The sequence below is a fragment of the Hoplias malabaricus genome, chromosome 1, assembly GCF_029633855.1.
Source record: "Hoplias malabaricus isolate fHopMal1 chromosome 1, fHopMal1.hap1, whole genome shotgun sequence".
NCBI lineage: Eukaryota > Metazoa > Chordata > Actinopteri > Characiformes > Erythrinidae > Hoplias > Hoplias malabaricus.
Window position 1 is genome coordinate 63,601,185 of NC_089800.1, and position 17,931 is coordinate 63,619,115.

Consider the following 17,931-nt stretch of genomic DNA (forward strand, 5'->3'; position numbering starts at 1 on the left):
ATAATTTAAATAATTTTCTTAAAAAGGCAAAAAATCCTAAATGTGTAAAGAATAAAAATAATGATTCACATCTATATACTTGTGCAACAGTAGGCCTATATAGTAAACAATACACCCTTTAATAAAATGGATATGCCAATTAGCACTGAATGAGATATTAATATCAATAATGAATACTTAACACATTGTTAAAGGCTGGTCTACATAATTTTTAGCAAAATCACTTATAAATGAAAAATTCTAATCAGAGTCAATGAGAACCTGATTTTTTTTCTCAATCTTGAAAAAATCTCTTGTAAAATCTGAACTGTTATTATTAAAAAATACAATTATTTACATGGCATACATTATGCAAAAGTGTAATAATAAAAATACCCTAACAGTTACATTTCCGATAAAATTAAATTTACATTATTAAAGATGCAAGCAGTTATTTGAAAATTGTGCAAAGTCTTTTATTCCAGTACTTGCTCTGGAACCACTGTCAAGTGTGCTTCTTTTAAAAGTTAAATACAAGGAACAACAAAAACTTACAATCACACAATCTTGAAGTACCCTAGATAATAAAAGCCAAGAGGCAACAGTGAATAAATATAATCTATGAGCAACACAGCAAAGGTCCAGAGCATAATCAAAATCTAGAAAACAATGTAATGTAAAATTCAGTGCAATATGAAAACAACACATAAAAACAACAAAATACAAAGTAACATATTCTCCCAGTCACTAACATTTGCTGTCATGAGGTCAAATTTACAAATCCCATTTGCCAAAATGTTGGGATGCTGTGAAAAATGTAAGTACAAACATAATTTTAATTATGTGCAAATAATTTACCCTATATTTAATTGAAAACAGAACAACGACAAAATTTAAAATGTGTCAAAATAACAAATATTATTTTATACATAATGTTTAACGTTATACAGGTCAGTAATGTGAATGAGTTTTAAAAAGTCTTTCAGAAATGATAATGGAGAAGGGTTAACCAGAGAAAGACTGCTCTGGCAAATATTGAAACAATTGAAGAATGACTTTTATCGACTTGAAACCAATGTCTGTAATCACAGTTCCTTCGAAAATGCAAGTTTAAACTCTGTCATACCAATAAGAAACTACCTCTGTTCCCAAGCACAATGGGAAAACATTTCACTTTCAACCACAACGACAGGTCTCCTCAGTTCCCAAATATTTAGTGTCCTTAAGAGACGAGGTGATGGAACACAATTGTAAACATGCACTTGTCCCAAATGTTTAAAAACATTTTGCTGACATTTCATTTAATATGGGCACATATAAATGTTTTAACCTTTGAAATGCTGCCTTTTTAATATTTACAATTATATATACATTTTTTAATTATTTGCACATCATTGTATTCTGTTTTATTTATATTTTGCACATCATCCCAACTCTGCAAATGGGATTTGTACTTTTTAGATTAAATTACACTTAGTCCAGAAGACAACCTGTTACCTCCATTTCGTCAGTAATTTGGCAGCATAAAGCACAGAACAGCATTGTAAAATAAATATTTTGATTTGTCTGTGTGAACATTTAGAGAAAAAAAAAAAAACCTGTTGAGCAGAACATCTAAGAACAGCAGGGAACACACACTGAAGACCTATGTTTTTCATACATCCACTATCGAAACTTACATTATTTTGACAAATTTTGATGTTTGTGTTGTCTGAATGGTTCTGGTGTCACCACCCAGCATACACGGGTTCTGCATCACATGGGACCCCATATAATCGGCCAGGTGGTCTTTCCTTCCTCAATAAAGGGGCACGAGCAAGAGACAGTTCACCATCTGTATCCCTCTTCCTGCGCAAAACCAGTATGACAACAAACAGGAGAGCCACTGTAGAGATTAGAGATCAGAAAGAGAACATGGGTTTTAATGTTATATACTGGGCAGAAAAATATACCAGCAGGTCTAAGAGTCCATAAAACTATAAATTGTCATATTATGAAAAAAAAAAAACAACAAACAGTGAAACAATACCACCTGGCCAGTTTTTTTTCATGGAAGACGGTGTCAGAAAACAATTCATTCAACGAGCCATTCTGAAATCAAATTAATTCATTTTCTGTAACCGCTTTATCCTGTATAGGGTGATCATGGTGCTGGATCCTACCCTGAATCACTGGGTGCAAGGTAGGGTCACACCCTGGAGGGGGCGCCAGTCCATCACAAGGCATCACACATTCACTTAAACACACACACGGACACTTTTGAATAGCCAATCCACCTACAAAAATGTCAACGCTAGAACCTTGGATAGCAATGCCCTCACTTCACTGGAAATGTATTTATCCAAAGATGCAAAGTCAAGGTTAAATTGTATAAAACATACATCAAGAGTGGAGAAAAAAAGGAGAACCAAGCTAAAACACCAAAAAACAAGCTTCTGTGTGCCAGGCATGGCGATGCTGCTTGCTTGGGTGTGAGATATGTTTGACCTTTGTTCCTTTGTTATTTAAAGGAATAGGTGCTGAAATCAGTCATTCTCAAAACAGACAAGGTGAACCTTGTTACATCATTATGTTATTCTGATCAAAGCATGTCACAGAAATTTCATTAAAAGCCCATGGAATTGTGTTAACTTGTGAAAAAGGATTATGTCACTTTTAAATAGGTCTGGGAGCATTGTTTTTAATTTAACTGAATCATTAACTTAATTGTTCATACCTCCTCCTCCAATGACAAGCAGAGCAATGGTGACAGGGGCAAGTTCACATGTATCTCCAGCTTTTTTAAAAAATGTCTCCATGCAATAACCTGGCGCAGTGCTGCCCTCTGGACAAAAAGCATCACTAGGACACTGGACTGGATTCACATCTGGACTCTGGAAGAGGACAATGATAAAAGTCAGATTTCAGACAGCAGCTAAACCAGATTTTCTTAATTTACTAATTAACAAGAACACCAAAAAAATGTCTTTTTATCATGTCCTGAATGGTAGTGCTTAGGTCGCTGCATGCTGTTTAAGTGTGTGTATGTGTGTGTGTGTTCAAATAGTTTTAATACAAAAATCTAAATGGAAATAAAAAAAAAAAAGTAGTTTAATTAGGTTCACTGTATCTGTGTTTAGGACTTGTGTAAAAAGTTTTAGAAGTTTTAGATCACATTTATGCATAAATATAAAACATTTTCAAGGGTTTCAACAATCTTTCAAGCACCATCGTAAATAATCAGCTAAATCTGGTCAATCAGTTGAATCTTATAAAATACAATAATGTTTATTCAAAAGGCCTATTTATTTATCTAAAAAAATTTGCTTTATTTTTTGAAAACTATGATTACAAGCTTTTGATTAACACAATTTTGAAGTCGAGAGAGAGAGAGATAGAGATAGAGATATTGTTATGACTTACAGGGCAGTAGTGATTTTCAGGGCAAATATTACAAGTCTCCTGACCCCAGCTGACCTGATAGAAGCCACTGTTGCAGATCTGACACACTGTTTGTTGGGAGGGCTTGTGCATACCTGCTCAACATGTACAAAAACCAGAGACAGACCAAAAAAAAAAAACACATAATAATATTATTGCATTAATATACCTAATATTTTGTTTCATTCTTTACTGAAATTAAACACAATACAATATAACAGAATAAAGGTTACCTGGGCGACAGGGGGTGCACTCCTTAGCACCAATTTGTAAGGATTCAGAACCAGCAGGACAGATACGGCACTGAGAACAACCGGAGGAGCTATAGACATGAAAAGATAATTTCAGCACATGCCGAATGATTCCATACCATGTCACTGATTATAACGTTATTACAATCTGAACATTACAGAAGAAAATAATTTAATTATGTTTTTTACTATGCTTCAGGTTGGGCCATTTAATATCACAGAGACATGTGATATGTGCTCTGCAGTTAGAGGGAGCTTAAAGATAATAAAGAAGCATTGTAATTAAAATCAGCACTATCATAAGTTTGTTACTTTTTCTATACCATTCCTGCCTAATTTAGCGACTTATTATATATTAATGGTATAAAGCCTTCTGTTGTTTGACTCACCACAAATGTGAATAGGGCCTTAGTAACAGAGGCTGTGTACAAAGCAGCACTTACTTGCAGTATGTGCCTTCTGGACATGGATTACAAAAGGTGGCATTCAGCTCTGATCTATAAAATCCTACAAAAAAACAAAGTCTAATGTTTTTGAGCATTGAAATATTTTTTAAATAAGCAAAAAAATTATAAATATGTTAATCCTCTCATTAATCTGCTACTCTGAATATTGTTCCAGACACTAAGCCTAAGCTTATATGTTTTATGATTGTGAGTGGCACACACTTGGAATTCTAGGTTACAGTAAATGTGGACCATGTTACTTGATCATTCATTATCAAGAAAAATACTAAAGGCTTACCTGGTATGCAGGGAGTGCAAATAAATGAGCCAGAATTATTGCTGTAAGAACCAGGAGAACATGCCTGGCACACTGGGCTACCTGTGAAGCTGTGGAGAAGGATAATAACAGGAAAAAGAAAGATAAGCTCTTTGATGTAAAAAGTAGATTCAAAGAACCAAAGAACACTGCTACTAAGGACTTACTTGGTGTAGAAGCCAGGTGTACAAGGAAGACATGTCTGCTGGCCTGCTAATTGTTGATAAAAACCCCGAATGCAAGGAAGACAGGCCCCAGGAAACATACACATTCCTGTCTCCAAACAACAGGAACACAGCAAAGTCTCTGGAAGAGAAGTGGTGAACTGTTACAGAAAATTTTAATTGTTTTACTACTTTTAACCAAAATGTATGACAGCTGTAACTCTTCCATCATATCTTCTGAACCAGACACATATGTACACACACCTAAGTTATCATCCTGGAGTATTGGAATGTCATTGTTGTGTTCTGCGCAGTCATGAATCATAAAGTTAGCAGAAAAGTGGGCTAACATGGACAAAAACTCTCCAGAGACTGGTGTAATTATTACTCGACAGGGCTATTCATTCATTAAGAGGGTGGCTTTCTTTTCCCTCCAGGCAGCTTATTTTATAGTTTACATACTCTCACAATGGGTCTGGAGAGGACACACCAAACTCCTCACAGATAGTCAGCCAGAGCGGGGCTCGAATCCACAACCACAGCCCCAGGATGCTGGAGCTGTGTCAGAGCGACACTTCTATCTATCGTTACACTTATATAGCGCCTTTCTAGATACCCAAGGACACTTTACTCTCGACCAGGAACAACCGTCCACCTGGAGGACTGCAGCGGGCACTAGGATTTCACCCAGGATAGAGCGCCAATCCATATCTGGGAACATTCACATTCATTCACACACCAGGACAGTTATTAGAGAAGCCAATTCACCTACCCTTCCTGCTGTGTCACCCATATTTAAGCATTTATTATTATTATTATTATTATTATTATTATTATTATTTGTGTTTCAGTTTGTGAGCCATAGATATGTAGTCACTTTTGGCAAACAAGAATTCCTTTTTACATGGATACCTCTACGTAATAGTACATCTTTCTTCATAGCCCTTTTCATATAGTTGTAATGCAGCATTTCATCTGCAAGACTATGCTACTCACCATTATCAGAGTATGAGCCTGGAGCACACGCTTCGCAGGTGGTCAGATTGAGGACGGAACAGCCAGGCACAGTGGTGCTCGGCATGACAGGAATGGTAGTGGTCACATTCACACCGACTGTGGTGATGGTCATAGCAGGAGTGAGGGTAGTCTGGCTCTTCACCAGTCCTATAATACAAGCACAACAAGCATAAATGCACTACTGGATATAAATATATAATAAGCAGCTTAATAATATTGCAAATAGTGAGTCAGTATTCGTTCAGACCAGTATTGCAATGGAGGTATAAATCCATTTTTCATGTTAGGTTGGGATAGTGAAGTCACAATACATGAGTGTTTTGGTTGATTCTCAGAGGATGACCATATGTACAGGAGGTTCAGGAGCTGTGTGAGCACTTGGGTTAAGCTTCCTAATCTAAAATCTGTTAAGACAACATTGTTAATGAACTCTTGCTATAATTGGGTTGAATCAAAGCTCTATCTGGCCATTCTATTCAAGACACTGAACATTTTTCTATTGTTTTCTACACCAGTATTGTTTATTCTAAGGAAAGTAATCAATTAATATTCAGATTAACAGTGCAGTTTGTTCTAAAATTTCCTTTCAGACAGTTAACATTCAGCTGTTACTAGCTCCAGTGGCTCAATGTCAGGCTATTTTTTGGATTTAAGGATTGTGTAGGCATAAAATGATCAAATTAATGTTTTATAATACCAGCATAATGCCCAGTGCAGAATTAAATTATTATTTTTTAATGACCTGGACACAAAAGCTATTAGACACTGCAACAGCCACTACAAAGACTAATCTCTAATCTGCTCCAATGTACAAATGCATAACAAAGTCACATATTATAAAATTGAAGATTAATATGAAAATTAATATTGTCCAATAAGAACAAATGACAAACATGTGGATAAAAGCTTTCTTTTTTCTGTAAACTGAGGTGGTTCTAGTATTACAGAGTCAAGCAATGCTGACCTCTTTTAAAGAAACATAAGTCACTGGGGCCATTACTACATTATTTCAAAGCGTATACACTTTACAGCAGATATAAATCTACAAATATATATTTAGGTCTTGGTGGACTAAGCTGTATATAGAAAAAGCAGGTTTTCTGGGGTCAGCAGAAAGGGAAACAGAGTCTTTATTGTGAGAGTAATCACATTAAGCATGTGGTTGGCTGCGCTCCTGACTTAGACAGGCACCCAGTGCAGATATGCAGTAATTCTAAAAAGGCTGATCATATGACTCCATCAGGCTCCAAATATGCTAAGAACACTGGCAGAATGGGCCAGTTTTCAGTCCTTCACTCCTCAAAAGTTTCTAATATATGAAATTCTGAAAGCAACTATTATCATCATACAGTTACATTTCTCTGCAATGATAACACACAAGGCATTGACATCAGCATCAGCACATGAACAATATAAAATAAATGATTCAGTCTACATTCCCATGTCAGAGTAACTCTAATTCAATTACATTGATAAGGTTCTGCTCAAATATATCATATACAGCATGTTTAAAAGCAACATCTAAGACTGGGGCGATTTTCTCATTTCAGGTGTGGAGCTATAACTCCTGCACAAAAATATAAGCCCCGCATTTTCAGTGACTGAAATCTGTGAGCAAAGTGGGCCAGGTTTAGTTTCACTTCTTTTTCTAAGAAATTTTGAAAAACCTCTGAGAATTTTCCCTTCATGACTTGACACTTCATACAGCAGAGAAAAGGGGGGTGGATTTGATAACTATACAACCAATTAGGTATAGGGTGGTAGGTCTAAGGTGGACATGGGCTCTGAATGGATTGGTAAATGTACTGTTAGGGGGAGCCAAAAACTGTCTATATTAGCCTACAATGGGCTGTCTTAATATTGAGATAATAATTGTTTTCAGGTGAGCTGTCCATACTGGCCCCATGTTTAACCTATCCTGATCCCATCATTGACTTTGGAAGCCCAAAATTGTTCCCCGTTGATGACAGGAAACGGGTATGACAGAAATTGGCTAGAAATATGTTGTCAGATTCCAGAAATACAGTTTATAGCCACACAAACACAATGACTCTTACATATTTACATCTAGAGAGAGAGAGAGAGAAACAGAGACTTACCCAATAAACAGGCTACAGTTACAACATCCCGCAAACCCCAGTCTGCCATAATCTCGTTATTCCTTTAAAAGTCACAGCATTGGTTTTATCGAACTAGATTCATGGCCGAGTCTCTAAAATCAGCCAAAACAAATAAAAACATCAGCCGAGTTTCGCCCGTAGACAACCACTCATTCCTTTGATGGATGGCTCAACTATGTCATATGACTATGACTAATCATGTGATTTTGTTCCCTGCAGAACCCAACAAAGGAAGTTTCTCTAAAAACACGGCCACGAGATGTTTAAGAAAAGTGAAAACAATCTCTGCTCGCCGTACATGACTTTTGATACAAGCTTAAGATGAATTTCAGGATTTGAGCGCTAAAATATACAAACAAACTTTCTAGGTAAGTCCCGCCCACATAACACAGGCCCCTCCCCACAACAAAATCACGCCCCAAAGAGACTGCATAGAGAGAAAAAAATACTATAATACCAGTTTTCCTACATTAAGACACAAAGCAGAATCTGTCCATGTATTTTGCAAATATTCTATAACTAGTTTTAAAAACTGCTGTACTCTTTTAAGAGTCTAAGAGTTCTAAAAGTCTTGTCCTCATTATATGACCATATTCATATGTCAATTAGAATATATTTAATTTCATCCATTCATTGCCTGTAATGGCTTATTATTAAACTTTCTTCTCAAAAGATGTGGCAGACCTTATTTTTCATTTTTGTTACATTCAGCAAACAAAGAAAATTTTCCACAAATTTGCAAAAGCAATTGTAAACATACCGGTTCAGCCTTCAAAACAATCATTTGAAACAAAAATCTTTAGGAAGCCTTCAGGATGGTTGACTTTTGGTTTCTTGTGAACTCAGAGACACACTGCTTCATATTGTCCTAGACTAAAGAAGAAAAGAAATAAATATCAGAGAAGACACTAACAAATATATTATAATTAGTTGTCTTTAACCGCTTATCCAGTTCAGGGTCACAGTAGGTCCAGTGCCTACCCAGAATTATTGGGCACAAGGAAGGAACACACCCTGGAGTGGGCGCTAGTCCTTCACAGGGTGACACACACAGACACTTGAGTTGCTCATCCATCTACCTGGGAAGAAACTGGAACACCCGGAGGAAACCCAGCTGTAGCCGAGATGTTACTGTGCTCTCCCCTTTTGTCCCATCACACTAATACCGGAAATATGTCACAGCGGCTGGTGCAGTGCCAGTTAACCCAGCAGCAAAGCAGGTCCTGTTTCGGTACACAGCAGAACAGCAGCTCCTGTGCCGGTACACCCATCAGCACAGCGGGTTTTACCTTAATTAAACATTGGATGTGTTTGTGCGTTAAAATGTTGTGATTTTTATTGTACATAGCATGACCAATTACCACGAAAATCATCCATGGTCCAAAATATCCAATATTCAACACTTTATATTCCTGTAGTCATGAACAGTGCATTTTCTATAAAAATGTACTAGCTAATATTTTTCTATTTTAATTCAAATGTTTTGTCTTTTCTTTTTTACTTAGTGGAACTGCCTACATCAGAGAAAATATGTTTGACAAGTAAATTTCAAAATATCAGTTGTAGTGTACAGCAACATATCTGGCAAGCAGACTTCAGATTCAGATTCAATTTATTTGTCACATACAAAGTTATATAAGTACAACATTGCAGCCAAATGATTTTCCATCTGTCCACTCACCCAACAGGGGTTAGGTGTGGGCAACAGACGCGACGGCAGCAGGTGCCCGCGCCATCTTACAGTTAGAAAAAACAGCAGGATTACAACAGGGAAATGGTGGTAAAAAAAAGAAGGTTGCAGATTGTGCCTTAAGGAAGCACAGTGTGTGATCTTGAAAAAAAAACAACACCTTTAGCACAAGCAATACACACAGGTAGTTTCAGTGATATGGACAAAAGCAGTAGGAGTTGTGTTCAAAGGAGGAAAGATGGGGGGGAGTGCCAGGTTCTTGAAGGGCTGGCAAGTGGCAGAGGCTGAGCGGGACAGTGGGTCCCCCGGTGGAGGAGAATACATGGCAAATGGAGGATGGACACAAAAATATTCACTCCATCTGAGTTGAGTAAATCATGAAGTGCTGAAATTGAGAAATCTCAATTTTAATAATTTTTTAAATAATTTTACATTTACTTTAATAATTTATTAAAATTCTGATTTTTAAAATTCTTTTTACCAATCCAAAAGTTGTAGTCTGCTTGCCAGATATGTTGCTAAACACTACAACTGATTTAGGATCTGTGTGCTATACTAATGTCTCACAATAGCAATTTCTTACATTAAGAACTTTCATTAAAACACATTTCAGTATTTTAACAAACTGAAGGTTGTACTGTTTCTTCAGATGTGTCTCTGTATTTTACAAGTAATTTCAGATTTTTATATCACATGGATCTATTATAATAGTGATTTGTTTAACTGAAAACTAATTAAAATTTAACAGAAATATATTTTACTAAAGTAAAGGTTGTAGTATGTTGGTCAGGTGTATCTCTGTAGACTACAACTGATTTTAGTTCTGTATATCATACAGATGCCTCACAGAAGCCATTTGTAACATTAACATATGTATAAAAAATTTAGCTAAGATATATTTAAAAACAAAACAAAGGTTGTAGTATGTTGGTCAGATGTGTCTCTATACACTACAAGTGTTTTAGATCTGTATATCATACGGATGTCTCGCAGTAGCAATTTGTAACTTGAAAAACTTTATAAAAAAGGTAACCAAGAAATATTTAACCAAGCTAAAAGTTGTAGTATGTTGGCCAGACTTGTCTCTGTAGACTACAACCTGTTTTAGATCCATATATCATACGGATGTCTCACAGTAGCTATTTGTAACTTTAAAAAAAATTAATGAAAATTTAATAAAGACATATTTTAATAACTAAAGGTTGTAGTATGTTAGTCAGACATGTCTCTGTAGACTACAACCAGTTTTAGATCCATATGTCATACGGATGTCTCACAGTAGCTATTTGTAACTTTAAAAATATTCTAAAAACTTAATGATGACATATTTTAAGAAATCAAAGGTCACATGTCTCTGTAGACTACAGCTGATTTTAGGTCTGTATGTTACATGGATGTCTCACAGTAGCTATTTGTTACTTATAAAAAAATATATATATATTTTAAAATTGATTTTAGATCCCTGTATCATAATGTTACCTCACAGTAGCGATTTGTAACTTTAGAAAATTCATCAAAATTTAACAAAGACATATTTTAAAAAACTTAAGACTGTAGTATGTTGGTCAGATGTGTATATGCAGACTACAACTTATTTTAGATCTGTATGCCATATGAATGTCTGAGACTATCAGTTAATTTTATGGAGAAAAATATTTTAAATTGAGGCACATTTTACAGAATAAAAATGTGGCATTTTTGTAAGGTATATATATATATATATATATATATATATATATATATATATATATATATATATATATATATATATATATATATATAATTATTATTTGTAAGTAATATGGATGCTTCACAGTAACAGTTTATTTGCTATAAATGCACTACATGTATATGTTTACAATGTGTATATTGCTTAAAACTAAATATTCATATGTATAAATAAATAAAATTGAGAATGTTGTTAAGGTTGGCTATTGGTGTGTACCTCCCGTTTGTTGTATGTTATGTTTTGAGTCTTTATAAGTATTACTAGCTCGCTGCTCATCTATGTGCATGGTTTAAATAGGTTAAATAGGTTCCACACTTTGCCTACGGTCCCTTAGCGTCTTGGGCGCCCGCTGCAGCCATTCCGGCTATTTTCAGTAAATGTACTCCGCGAAATGAAAAGATGTGGTATTTTGTCAAAATATAATAACCGTAGTTTGTTCTCTGATCCTCGACGATTAAGAAAATGAAGTTTCAAAGATTTTAGGACGTTGCTTGTGAGCAGGGGGAGATGCGAAACCCGAATATCCGCTGAATATCCAATATAAACCTAACTTTACCGACCTGAGAGAGAGAACGTGTTTGTCGGTCTCAAACAAATCATCCATCTAACCTCCAAAATACCCAACAAAACGCGTTTCTTAACGATTCAATACGGAGCACTTGGTTTAATGTCCAAATACAGGACGATTCCGTATTTTTAGGAACGGTTGGAAAATGTACAGACTCCCCAAAAACAATATAACACTCCCAACTTAACACAAACACGCATAAACGACCCGATATACGTCCCACGACCCGTACTGACCAATCAGAGCGCAGCATTTGCTCGGAAACTGGCGTTTGTCCGAAAACGGGTGGAGAAACTCTCGAAGGCCGGTGTGCTTCACTCCGCCATGTTGTTTATCTGACAGCAACAGGTTGTCAGCGTTAGAGCGAATAAAACCTTTATTCATTTTCAGTTTTAAAAATAGAGCGGTTCTCGTCGCTGCAGAACTACTGGGGACTGTCAAAGTGGATGATTAGGCATCAGCGGGTCCCGGTCGGAAGATAATGACCGCTTTTCTCTCGGTGTGTGAAGTAAGCTGCAACTGTTTCTCTGTGCGATTCTCGAGCTGTTTCTCAGCAGTTTGTTGCTCACTCATATTCTCTGGAATTTCTTTAAACTCAAAATAACACTATAACTCGGATACATTTAACCATTTAACCCTCTTATGCTTCTTACTCGAATTTTCCGTTCCACCTTAAGAGCTACTGCGCTGTTTAAGGTGGAACGGAATTTCAAAACTGTGTGGGACGAAATGTCACCCCGTTGAAACTTAAGTAACTAAATAACGCAATTGAAAACGCACATATTCCGATCAAATCGCTTGAAATTTGGTCAGATTTTATTGCATTTTCCCAAAGTAGAGTTTATTACAAGGACTCTCCCCAAAAGCTATTAGCCAACCTGCTCTGCGAGTCTTTCAGGCTTTAAACAGTGGAGACAGGTCTGTCCCGTCCCCGCATTATTACCCAACTCAAAATTAGTTCGGGACAAATCGTGTGAAAAACATTAAATGACGATTGTAGCAAATATCAAATGTTAAAGGGAATTGGCTTCGAATCTAAATTAAGTGATGTTTATTAAAGCAAGCTAATTTTGCGGTTTATTTTGTCATCCGGCTATTTTTTACTGGACTGGAAGCGAATGCTGTCTGAATAGTTACGTAAAATTATTTTGTTTAAAATGAACATAACGAAAGTAGTTTTCGATTTTAAACAATTGCAAGTTAATAATATAATTAGTTAGAGGAACGTGTGAAACCAACGAAGCTGAAATTGTCAGTTGTAATTGTTCTGTAGTCAGCTGATGAGTTTGTCTCTTCTAGCTCTCTCTGGCCTGAGCCAGAAGTTCTGATTGGGAGGGCAGCTGCATTGTCCAGAAGTCTTTCTACTTCCTGTTTCATTTCAGCCTTCCTCCCTCTTCACTGTAGTTGCTCAGCCACAGAGCGGATGGTGTTTGATTACTTTAATTCACACATACAGGGTGGGTAACCCTAAATCTGTCTTCAGATTAGCTTTTAAGTTTTTTGGAATTACTCAGTTCTTATCTCCTTTCTCAAATAAAGATCAGTCTAGTGCTGTCATTGAAGATAACCAGGAGGAGCTGAGGCAGTTTTAGAGAGTCTGCAGCACAAAATCAGAATGTTTGTTTAGTTCCATGCTTTCTGACTTGGACAGCCTACAATAAATAACTCTGTAGCTATATTTCAGTTTGTGAGTTGGTAGGAGCACCACATCCCCAAGTCAATAATGCTAATGCACTCAAAAAGTGATGTATTTTTCCTTCATAATGTCCCCTTTTAAGCAAGACTGATGTATTGTATTATTACAAAGCAGAAGAATTAAACTGTTAATGGGAAAAAAGCATTAGGGCGTAGTTAGTCTTTAAGCTTTGTGATAATTAGTCTTACATTTGATGTAAGGTGTTATTTCTGCCAGCTGTAATTTTCAGAAGATACAAGAATGAGATATTTCAGTAGAGATTGGTAGGAAAAAAAACCCTGACTTAAATGGACAGTCACATTTTGCAGAGCGCTCTTCTGTATTTCCAGGACATTTCATATAGTGCAAGTGTACCCATTAAGCCCACCAAAATCTGTTTTCGGATATATTTAATAGATAATGACCTGATTTACTATAATGATATCTGTTGGGAAAGTGCATAATTAATCTCTAATTTGACCATTTAAGGCCATGTGTGTTCCAAATAAGTACACATTTATTGACAAATTATAAACAATTATTGTTTCCAAATATATAAAAACTGCAATGTATAATTCCTGTAACACATTAAGTATGTGGAAAAACATGCACCCTCTCCCTTAATTCTGTTTTGCGCTCTCTTCCATCACCTGATCCAATGACTCTCAACATCAGAAACATAATCAAATTCTTTACACAAAACAGCTCATGGGCAGTGGTGGCCTAATGGCTAGAGAAAAGGGCTTAAGATTGAAAAGTAATTTTTTTTCTATTTCCACAACAGGTGGGAAAATCAGGGGCAGTGGGGGTGAAGGACCTCACTGTCCTCCTCACTCAATCTACGGCTGAGGTGCCCTTGAGCAAGGCATCTAACCCACAACTGCTCCCTGGGCATGGTTGGTCTGGGTGTGCATTCACAGTCCCTAGACAACTAGTGTGTGTTCATGGCCACAGAATGGTTAAATGCAGAATACACATTTCATTATACATTGTACAATTACAAATAATTGCAATAATAATAAACAATGGATTCATTGTAATTTAATGTAATGCAAGCATTGTATTATTAACTGGTTTTAGATTTTTTGTGTAGTTTTGTCTTTTTTGATTTCACCTTTCTATTTGAAAACAAATGGTGCACATTAGCTGATGCTAATAATAGTTTTCATTGATATATAGTTTATAATGTATGTAATTATAGTGGTAAAAGATGTTAGAAACATGTAAGAATATAAATTACTGCTATCAAACGCTGTCACAGAGGAGTGCAGTGAAATTATGAGGTTCTTTTCAAACAATGATTGTGTACAAGTAAATGCAGGTGGAGGTACACCTCTATGGACAAATTTACACACAACAGGAGCTTTTATGACATTCTCAGTCTATAGGTATTATGGAGTTTGTCAACCCACCTTGCAACTATAACACCTTGCACACTTTAGGGAAGGTTTTGTGTAAGATTTTGTAATTTGTCTGTGGGAATTTACTTTGCCTATTCATCCTCATTTGTGAGGTCAGGTGAGAGTGCCTGCCTTAGTCTTCATCCCAAACTGTTCCCACAAAGGTGGAAGCATACAAGTGTCCAAAATGCCTTGGTATGTTGAAGCATTATGATTTTTCTTCCTTGGACTAAGGAGAATACATGAAAAACAACTGTGACTGCTGGCTCTCCTAAATTATTTTCCTTTTCAGTAACACCACTCACTATTGATTGTGTAATATTTAGAAGGGAAGACGTTTTGTGAAATGGCTTGTTTCAGTGATGGCATCCCATTTACCGTACCACACTTGCTTTGACGCATATTTTAAAAGGCAGACTTTATGGTTAGGGGCTTGCGTTTATACACCAGTGTCAATGGGACTAAAACTAAACATCTGAATTCAGTGATTAGAAATATTGTCCCAATACTTTTGTTCATACTCTGCATCTTTCTGAAATCACCTTCTCAGTGGTAGTTAGCTCTGTCCATGAGCGAGGGAGGAAAAGAGAGCGATGCAGGGATTTACTGAAACAGATGGTGATCATGGTGATTTTAGCTGGCCTTCCTGAAGTCCATCCTGTAAAACAACATTTCTTTTTTTCTGCAAAATTCCTTTTGGTGATACATAATGCAATGTTACAATCACTGAGTTCATGTAATGTCCCATTACGTGTACTTCCAGATTACTGTTATTTACTTTTATATGGGGTATATTTTTCCTCTTTTTATATCACTGCTGTGAGACAAGTTCCCTTTCACTACTGTTTCATCTCTCTCTCTCTCGTGCACAGATGCCTGAGTTTGTTGGCTGACACCAGGATCAAGACCACCCTACTTCATTGTCCTCCTCACCTACAGTGATGAACGGTAAATCTATTATTTATAAACATTTTTAATCAGAGATTCTTAAAATGTAAGAATAATTGATTTTGTGCTAAGCTTTTGGATAAGTAGTAGTATTATAAAGACAAATTTATTTATAGAACACATTTAAAAAGAGCGGTGGTCAATTAGTGCTGCACAGTTGGATAATAAAACAAATTAAAAACAAGAGCAAAGAGAAACAAGGCAAGCCTAGTTTTGCCAGACCACCGTTAGCCACATAGCCATTGTCTCACAGCTGTTTCAGGAAAGCCCAAAAATATATACCCTTGCCATTGGAAGGACTGGCTTTGGTGCTTCATGTCAGTGTCTTTGTTTACATGTGGTTTATGTGATTGTGTTGCACAGAAAATATGGAAGGCAGGACTAATAAATGCAGAAATGCAAGAAGGAGCGCAAAGTTTTGTTCATAATGTATAACACCGGCATCAGTGTTTTTCTTGTTCATTTTATTTAATATAAATACTACATCTACCACCAATGAACAAAGACCAAGAACATTGTTGATTTTAAGAATTATAATTACTTATTTGTTCAATGTAACAGGTTAAAGCTTATGAAGTTTAAAGGCTAAGCACCACTTAATGGACCTCCATGAATATTTTACACTGTTTTAGTTACTGATATATATAAGTATGAATTAAAATGAAAATAGCATACTTAATTTGCTTAAACTGACAATTTTATTAAATTGACTGAAAAACCCGAGCTCGCTACGGAAATTCTTGAACGCAACCATGTGACGTCACTGGTGGACACCAGCTGAACAACGCCGCGGTAAAACACCATTATCACTGACTTATGACAGTATCTAGCTAAATAACCAACATTATTCATGACAATAGCCTAGCAATAAGCTAAACTCAAATTTAGAGGTACGTTATTCTTGTAAATGTGATCGAAGTCGAACTCATCCCACACTATAAATCTCCGTAATGCAGCTACGTAGCCTAGTATAATCTGAGCCACCGAGTTTAGCAAGTCAAGCTAACATTAACACCAACTAAAACAGGCGAAGTAAGTGTACTTACCGTGTTTACCTCCATGTATACAGAGGCTCTTGAACACCTTTCGTTGGTTTCCTTACATGCCCATATTGTTGGAAAAGTGCCAGTGAAATGAGCTACAGATAACGGAGTGAGCGGATGGTCCTTTCCAAAGTGCCCGTTTAAAGTTGACAAACTTAGTCCATTTTCTGGATATTTTGGGATCTTTGGGCCATTTGTGCACAGATGTCCCACTGTACATTGAATTATTGCAGTTAGGAACTCAAATTCCACTGTATTTGCGTTTGACACTTTCATATAGCTGGTGCTTAGCCTTTAATGTGGCAGTGCACAGCTATATGGAGTTTTATAAAAACACTAATGCCACAAAGTGCCCCCACCCCAATTTTCCTTTACAATATTTCAGGCAGATACACACACTCGCTTGAAATAAGACAAATTTAGCAGTCCTTCTCTCTGTGAGATATATGTCTGTAAATGTTGCCAAGTTCCAAGCCATCCTCCTGAGCTTGTGAATTAACCAATGGCAAGCTGAGGCTCTGGCCAATACAAATGGCATGGTGTTGTCCCAAACACAGAGAAACACACAAATGGAGAATGTTCCTGTCTTATTTCCTATTAATCTGCCACGGTTTGCACTGAAGAACCTACTGTTCTTTGGTTCCAGCTGGTAACTAATTTTTCTGGTTCGCAAACCAGTATAAGTTTGTGGAATCCCCAAAGGGTTCCAAATTTAGTTCACAAAACTAAAAATAGCTGAACTAACAACACAAGGTGTAGTAGCACCACCTTAAGTCCTCTCTGTGAAATATGGCTGAACTTACAGTTCCTAGTTGTGCGTTTCAACATCAGGTGTCAGTCAGTCAGCAAAAATGTCTCTTCTAGCCCAGCCCGGTAGGCAGTCCGGCAGAAAGGACTTGATTTAGATAATACGGTGTAATAATTTAAGTGCATTGTGTGCACTCTCTGCCACAATGACAAAAACGGCACAGCGGAATAGTTCTGCTAGGTTGTTTTTGCTTATATATGATGACCATGTCATTAGTGTAGCAATTTCTGGTGCTATGTATGAAAACAGCTAAAGAAATTCTATTAAAACGTGCCTCATGCGGCACAGCAGTAGACGCAAATTTGTGGTAGGCTTTTTTTTTTCCCTTAAGATACTGTAACTTCATTCCATTATTTT

The 17,931-nt window shown here is 36.5% G+C and overlaps 2 protein-coding genes across 6 annotated transcripts in view; one reads left to right on the plus strand and one right to left on the minus strand.

Moving 5' to 3' along the window:
- Positions 1 to 449: 449 nt before the first annotated feature.
- On the minus strand, positions 450 to 11,951 carry si:dkey-21a6.5 (multiple epidermal growth factor-like domains protein 9). 4 transcript variants are annotated; one of them, XM_066670561.1, is made up of 11 exons: positions 11,937 to 11,951; positions 8,474 to 8,586; positions 7,693 to 7,805; positions 5,573 to 5,740; positions 4,580 to 4,718; positions 4,395 to 4,483; positions 4,094 to 4,157; positions 3,633 to 3,721; positions 3,382 to 3,494; positions 2,696 to 2,852; positions 450 to 1,864 (listed from the first exon to the last, which is right to left on the minus strand). In XM_066670561.1, the coding sequence occupies exons 3-11, from the start codon at positions 7,739 to 7,741 to the stop codon at positions 1,707 to 1,709; spliced, it is 1,026 nt and encodes a 341-aa protein (XP_066526658.1). In that variant the 5' UTR covers positions 7,742 to 7,805; positions 8,474 to 8,586; positions 11,937 to 11,951; the 3' UTR covers positions 450 to 1,706. The 4 variants fall into 4 exon arrangements, with proteins under 4 accessions (XP_066526658.1, XP_066526651.1, XP_066526667.1 ...); XM_066670554.1 differs by lacking the exon at positions 11,937 to 11,951 and adding an exon at positions 8,793 to 8,857; XM_066670570.1 differs by lacking the exons at positions 8,474 to 8,586; positions 11,937 to 11,951 and having other exon boundaries at positions 450 to 1,827; positions 7,693 to 8,015.
- Positions 11,952 to 12,008: 57 nt separating this feature from the next.
- The window catches only part of itsn2b (intersectin 2b), a 36,725-nt gene continuing 30,802 nt past the window's right edge, over positions 12,009 to 17,931 (plus strand). Inside the window, exons 1-2 of one of the 2 annotated variants that reach the window (XM_066670531.1) lie at positions 12,009 to 12,208; positions 15,648 to 15,723. In XM_066670531.1, the coding sequence (XP_066526628.1) occupies positions 15,717 to 15,723 (7 nt within the window). In that variant the 5' untranslated portion in view covers positions 12,009 to 12,208; positions 15,648 to 15,716. The remainder of the gene's footprint in view (positions 12,209 to 15,647; positions 15,724 to 17,931) is intronic. The other variant, XM_066670523.1, reaches the window with a different exon arrangement.